Here is a 7,061-nt window from a genome sequence, read left to right as displayed (position 1 = left end):
CAAGTTTAACAAACACAATACATATCAAGCAAGCATGCAATGAGTATATGAGAAGCGAAAAGTAAAGCATGCAACTTGCAAGAATGTAAAGGAAAGGGTTTGGAGTATTCAAACGCAATTGGAGACACGGATGTTTTTGTCGTGGTTCCGATAGGTGGTGCTATCGTACATCCACATTGATGGAGACTTCAACCCACGGAGGGTAACGGTTGCGCGAGTCCACGGAGGGCTCCACCCACGAAGGGTCCACGAAGAAGCAACCTTGTCTATTCCATCACGGCCGTCGCCCATGAAGGACTTGCCTCACTAGCGGTAGATCTTCACGAAGTAGGCGATCTCCTTGCCCTTACAAACTCCTTGGTTCAACTCCACAATCTTGTTGGAGGCTCCCAAGTGACACCTAGCCAATCTAGGAGACACCACTCTCCAAGAGGTAACAAATGGTGTGTTGATGATGAACTCCTTGCTCTTGTGCTTCAAATGATAGTCTCCCCAACACTCAACTCTCTCTCACAGGATTTGGATTTGGTGGAAAGAAGATTTGAGTGGAAAGCAACTTGGGGAAGGCTAGAGATCAAGATTCATATGGTTGGAATGGAATATCTTGACCTCAACACAAGTGTAGGTGGTTTTCTCTCAGAAAATGTGTATTGGAAGTGTAGGTATGTTCTGATGGCTTTCTCCACGAATGAAGAGTGGGTGGAGGGGTATATATAGCCTCCACACAAAATCTAACCGTTACACACAATTTGCCAAACTCGGTGGGAACGAATGGTTAAACTCGGTCGGACCGATTCAGCAAACCTAGTGACCGTTAGGATTTTCGGTGGGACTGAGATGCAACTCGGTAGGACCGATATGGTTAGGGTTAGGGCATAACGTAATCTCGGTGTGACCGATTACACAAACTCGGTGGGACCGATTTTGGTAATAAGCTAACCAGAGAGTTGGTCAGGCAAACTTGGTGGGACCGATTACACAAACTCGGTGGGACCGATTTTGGTAATAAGCTAACCAGAGGGTTTGCATTGTAATCTCGGTAGTACCGATTGCTCAAACTCGGTGAGACCGATTTTGGTAATGGACATACACAGAGAGATTACAATCCCATCTCGGTGAGACCGAGATCCCTATTGCTGAAACCGATTTTCTAGGGTTTGTGGCAGTGGCTATGACATCTGAACTCGGTGGCGCCGGATAGATAGAATCGGTGGGGCCGAGTTTGACTTTTGGTTTAGGTCATATGTGGATGTGGGAAGGTAGTTGAGGGTTTTGGAGCATATCACTAAGCACTTTGAGCAAGCAAGTATTAAGCAACACCTCATCCCCTCTTGATAGTATTGGCTTTTCCTATAGACTCAATGTGATCTTGGATCACTAAAATAGAAAATGTAGAGTCTTGATCTTGAAGCTTGAGCCAATCCTTTGTCCTTAGCATCTTGAAGGGGTTCCACATCCTCTAGTTCATGCCACTCCATTGTTGAACTTATCTGAAACATACTAGGTAAAAGTGTTAGTCCAGCAAGAGATATGTTGACATTAATTACAAAAACCACCCAGGGAGCACTTGTGCTTTGAGAGACGTATCAAGGTGACCTTTGACAGCAGCCAGTCCCCCGGGTCCAGTCAGGCAGGGACGCAGAGCTCGATGTTGATCCCTTCCGCGCCTGCTTCTTCTTCTCCAACACCGAGGTCTTGTCCTTCCTCATCGTAGCAGATGATGCCAGAAGAGAGTGGAGGATGATAGTGGAGCAGTGGTGATTTCTGGATGGGGAGAAAGAGAATCCAAGATTTACCCTATCTTTCCTAATTTATAGCTCTGGGTGCATCCGTCGGGAGCACCCTCAGCTATTGAACAGGCCATCCAATAGCGCTTGCAAAGTTCGCGAAACAAAGAAAGTAGGACAGGTGCGACGCTGAGGGCGAAAATCGAGCAGCCACGACCCCCAGCACTACACTCACGGTAATTTGGCAGGGGCGTGCGCGAGAGATTTCAGTCACGCAAATTAACTCTGATCAATTCGTTGATCTTGTCGAAATCATTTCCGTGAACACAGATGCTTGGTCCGTCGAAGATCCATGAAGGTGTCAGCATCCACTCAAACTGACGCCGAAAACTTTGCCTAGAGTCATCTCGAGAGACTGTTATAGGATAAATTTGATGCGCCTCCGCGGATCCACTTAGCCCTTCTTTTAGGCTCCAAGGCGTAAAATTCATAAACTTGGACTTGGAATTAGCCTATACCGGCGTTCCTCCGGGATATTGAGTGGCATCTTTCTGAAGTATCAGACCACGTGCTAGTATCACTACTCGGGTTTTAATGGCACATCCATACTCGGATCTCTAGTCAGCCTCCTCCGTGAGATGATCGGGTGCCACCAAGTTTCTCCTCGTGGTCAAGTATCCTTGATCAGTCGAGAAGCACCCGTACCAGAATACATTAGAATTTTGTTCAACCCGTAGTCGACTAGAGCTTGGTGATAGGTGTCGAGTACCTCTGCGGTTCTCGGGCCAATCCAAATCACTAGTAGATTCATTCTACAAAATCTCAACGATTCAGGGGCTTCCTCTTGCACAATGAAAATCAAGGTTTTCTCCTGGATGATGATCATGGACAGGCTCAACACCCAGGATATGTTACTGCGCATGCACTGGAATGTGTCTGACTCCCCTGCTTGTGTCCTTTGCCCAGGGAATCATCGAGAGGATAGAGACCACCTATTTTTTAACTGCAGATTTAGCCACAGAGTATGGAATTTTTTGCAAATATATTTGCCTCTAGGGGAGGATCAGGTGGAGACTGTTATGCAAGCTAGGATAGACTTTGCTAAGTCATTTTTTACTGAGGTGTGTTCATATCCAGCTGGAACATTTGGACCATTAGAAATGGAAAGGTTTTTAGAAATGAAAGGCCATCTTTCAACAGATGGAAATCTAGTTTCATTCATGACATCTCTCTGATGACACACAGGATCAAATCTAAATTTAGAGATGAGCTGTTTGGATGGATTGCTTTCTTGCCTCCTTGAGGTAGTGTTCTTTGTAACTCTTAGTTTTAGTTAGGTAGTTCTTTTACCTTTAGTCCCTCTAGGGCTTTGTACATTTGTATATGTGTATTCTTTTCTTTAATAAAGTAAGGTTGTGGAACCAAGTTCTACGGTGGTTTCTAAAAAAACGATTTATGGGCTAATGTTGGGGATATCCATCATGGGTAGGGGCAAGATAGGGATATGTTGACCATAATGGAGGGCCCACAGCACCAGATATGAAAACCTCAAGGATTCTGATCCACTCGGACGAAGGTTAAGATTCCCGTCACTCGGATGATATTCATCCACTCGGATGCCTCCAAACCAATCGGATCTACAGAGCACTCAGTGGTAGGAGGTAAACAGCCGGATGGGGAATCCAGAACATCTAAGGGCGCATGATGCATGCGTTACTAGCATTTGCTCAGTACTATCTGTAATGCGCATCATGAATGCAATCACTTAAATCCATTTGTAACGTAGCTAGACAAGGGGGTTGTGCACTTTATATAAGCCACCCCATAGCTGAGGGTCAAGGGTTCGCAATCCTTTGTAATACTCAGGCACAAGAGAAAAACACAGCTCCAGAGCTTGAGACGTAGGGTTGTATCTCGGGAGGGGCTCGAACTCGTAAAATCCCCGCGACACCCGTGTCATGCTAGATCTAGTCCTTGTCCGTACCCCTATTTCCTATTGTTAGAATCGTTCCCACCAGATACCCGCTTAATGGCGGCATACGGACGGGCGGACATTGAACGGGCGTGGTAGATATTCGTCCCGTCCTGTACAGCAAAACGTCTCTTCGGTATTGAATAGGCGCGAACACGGGATACGCGGAGCAGGCGGCGCTCTCGAGCAGCGCGCCGCTTCAATACCGGTGCAAGTGAGAGGTCGCGTCCGCTCTGAGCCGGCGTCAGTGCGGAGCGGCCGCTCTACAACGGCATGAATGTGGGCTGATGCTGGACAGGAACACACACTGGAGAGGGGTGAGGGTTTTTGGTGGTCTATGGTAGTCCGGAACGGGCGTGGCAACGGTCCATACGCCCGCAAAGACCCTCCCTCCGGACCGCCGAGCGGACCGATACAAGCCCGCATTGCATGACACAACACGTCCGGATCATATGATTCAGACGTATGCGTATGGTTTGAGGATCGGTGTTAAAAATGTTATCGTAGAGTAAAAACACTTCTGAGGCCGGAGGTTATCCTCTTTTTCGAAAAAAAAAAAGCAAAAACACTTACATGCGTGCTGAGGTCGACCGCTCGGAAACATTTTCGTTGCCGCCCGTGACAAAAGCTTGCCGGCACCTTAGCTTCAAAAAAAAAAAGCTAGCCAGCACCTATAGTTCTATCGATTGGAATTCTGCATCTACAATTTCATTTCCTACTTAATTAACCAAGCACTACCACGACCAACGAGCAGCCTAGCGACCCGCGGGAATCACGGCGGTTTCCTTCGCTTTGCCCGTTCCTATCGGCTCGCTTTGAGCGTGTCCGGCGTGCACCAACGGCTAAAAACAACTTGTGGACTGTGGAGAGAAGGCAACGCTTTCCCCCTTTCGTACCAAGAACGCTGAATTGCTGGCAAATCAAATCAACTTTCCAATCGAGGACAAAACAAATCAACTTTTCAATCGAGGACATCCGGAACCTGAAAATGTTCCTGGCTCGTCCGTTTCAAACGTTTGTACAAGGCAGAATATGTGAAGTCGAAGAAAGGGAATGAATGCACCAAGAACTCACCAAACCCTACTAAAAACCTTGTCCCAACCAGAAAGGAAAATCGGCGGCTGGTATTGGATCCACGGAGCGCCGCACAATGCCGTGGTTGGGGTGGCACGCTCGTCAGTCAGCGGAGGGAATTCGCTGCGGGGAGCCTTTTCCTGCCGTGGGAGTGGGAGACGAGGAAGTCCGGGGTGCGCTCGTAGCCGGAGAAGACCTCCTCCCAGATCTCGGCGAAGGCCCGGAGGATGAGGTGGTGGTGGTGCGGCGCGTTGAGGGACAGGAACCGGTGGAGGAGCTCCCGCAGGTCGGCGCCGCCCACGATCTCCTTCTCCACGATCATCTGCAGCATCGACCGCCGGAAGTCGGCCAGCGGGTCGGCCGACTCCTTCACCACGGCCACGCTCTCCTCCACCCTCCTGCCGCCGCCCTCGCTGGAGGTGCGCCTGTGCCGCCTCCCGTCGCCGACGCCTTCGGCGCCGGCGCCCTGCAGGGAGCGGACGGTGCGCTCGAGCTCGCCGAGCTGCCGCAGGAGCGCGGCGACGCTGGGGGTGCTCCCCACGCTGGTGTCGGCCTCGTCCGTCGACGAGGGTGAGAACGAGGAGGACGCCGCCGCGGTGGAGATCAACGACGCCGCCCTGCTGTTCCCTGCCCTCCTCGTCGCCGTGGTGGTGACCGTGGACATGGTGGTGGCAGTGGTGGCGGTCGACGTGTTGGTGGGCGGCGTGGCCATGGGGGACTGCTTGTCGGAGCCGTCGGAGACGGAGACGGCCTTTGAGCCGCCGCAGCCGCACATGAAGCCGCGGCCCTTCCTCGTGATGCGCAGCCCGCCGCCGGCGCCGCGGCGGCGTAGTATCATCGCCTTCATTGATCGATCGGGCCTTGTCTTTCTCGGTTCGGTTCGGAGTGTGCGGTGCGGGCGCGCACGGCGAGGAGGCTCGGCTCGTGGGACGAGCTGCTGGTGTGTACTACCGGAGTGAAGAGAAAAATGAGAAAACCCGTGGTTTATAACGAGGCAGCCGGCCGCCTTGCAAAGTCAAACGGCTATATTAGTTTTAGTTTTTCCGTGGAAGCAATCCGATGCTGGTGAAACGGTCAGACGAAAACTAAGCACATGCTGATCCGCATTTAACCACGCACCGTACAATGCACCGATCATCTTTTCCATTTCATAGGACTCAATTCAAAAAAATTTATTCTTTTCCATTCATGATCGTCTTATCTGTCCTATTTTTTATTGACTTGCCAAATAAAAATTATTTTCCTTGATAAGGCAACAAATATTTACTAAATTTTTGATCGAAAGGGGTTTCCCCCACCCCACTTTTTATTAAAAACGGGGCATAGCACAGACCCAGACTGTTAACAGCATTCGGGTTCACCAGAAGCAGCAAACCAGACAGTATTTTACGCAACACCCCACACCACAAACTATAACAGTAAATCTCAATCGCGCCACGCAGGGCAGCTCAAAACTCACACACTCTATAAGTTAATCAGCACACACACGGGGGACAGGGTGAACCCAGTCACCCCGAATGAGCCTTCAGCACATCCCCGCCCCGGGGCCTTTTTGAGCACGCTCTCAGCCCCCAGCCCAAGCGATCCTGAGTAGTTCGCCCCTTCGTCGGTCCAGGAGTAGGAGGCAGCGTTGGAGCAGCACTGATTTGTCGCCTTTGCATAGGATCTTCCATTGGTGTAGAGATGAGCTGATCCGTCCCAACACCGCCCGGGTACTTGTCCATGATATCCCCTGAAAACACATGTCGTTACGCATAGTCCAAATCCCCCAGATGGAGGCAACACAAGCAATGTTAATCAAAGATGTTTTGCTATTCAGTTTCCAAAAGGAAGATAGTTCAGCCATATCTTTTGGGATATTAAAACTAAAAGTATCAGCTACATCAAGCCAAATTTGCTTAGCCACTACACAATCAAAGAATAAATGCTGAACAGTTTCATTCTCATTACAAAACAAACAACACAAGTTATCAACCACCCTTCTTTTGCTTAAATTGTCTCTGGTAAGAATTTTGTTATTATAAGTTAACCACAAAAAGACCAAGTATCTGTTGGAACAACAATTTTCCAGAAGTTTTTCCAAATTGGGGTAGACACCCCTCCCCAGTTTATCATGTTGTAGAAGGATTTAACAGAATAATTCCCAGATGGTTCCAAAAGCCAGACAGGCTGGTCATCTTCATCAGTTAAGGTCTTAGTAGAGATTAACTGAATCAGGTCATGCCATTTACTCATAAAGCCAGAATCCACACGTCTACTGAACGTGAGTTTCAAATTAGTACCATCCC

The 7,061-nt window shown here is 49.3% G+C and overlaps 1 protein-coding gene across 1 annotated transcript; it reads right to left on the bottom strand.

Annotated features, from left to right (window-relative positions):
• Nucleotides 1–4,638: 4,638 nt before the first annotated feature.
• Nucleotides 4,639–5,751, bottom strand: LOC125533110 (uncharacterized). The gene has a single exon (XM_048696884.2). It carries the CDS (start codon nt 5,618–5,620, stop codon nt 4,880–4,882), a length of 741 nt encoding a protein of 246 aa, XP_048552841.1. The 5' UTR covers nt 5,621–5,751; the 3' UTR covers nt 4,639–4,879.
• Between the last annotated feature and the right edge of the window lie 1,310 nt (nt 5,752–7,061).

Source organism: Triticum urartu, chromosome 1A, assembly GCF_056163025.1.
Source record: "Triticum urartu cultivar PI428250 chromosome 1A, HENAU_Tu73, whole genome shotgun sequence".
Classification (NCBI taxonomy): Eukaryota; Viridiplantae; Streptophyta; class Magnoliopsida; order Poales; family Poaceae; genus Triticum; species Triticum urartu.
This window is presented reverse-complemented; position numbering and strand designations above follow the sequence as displayed.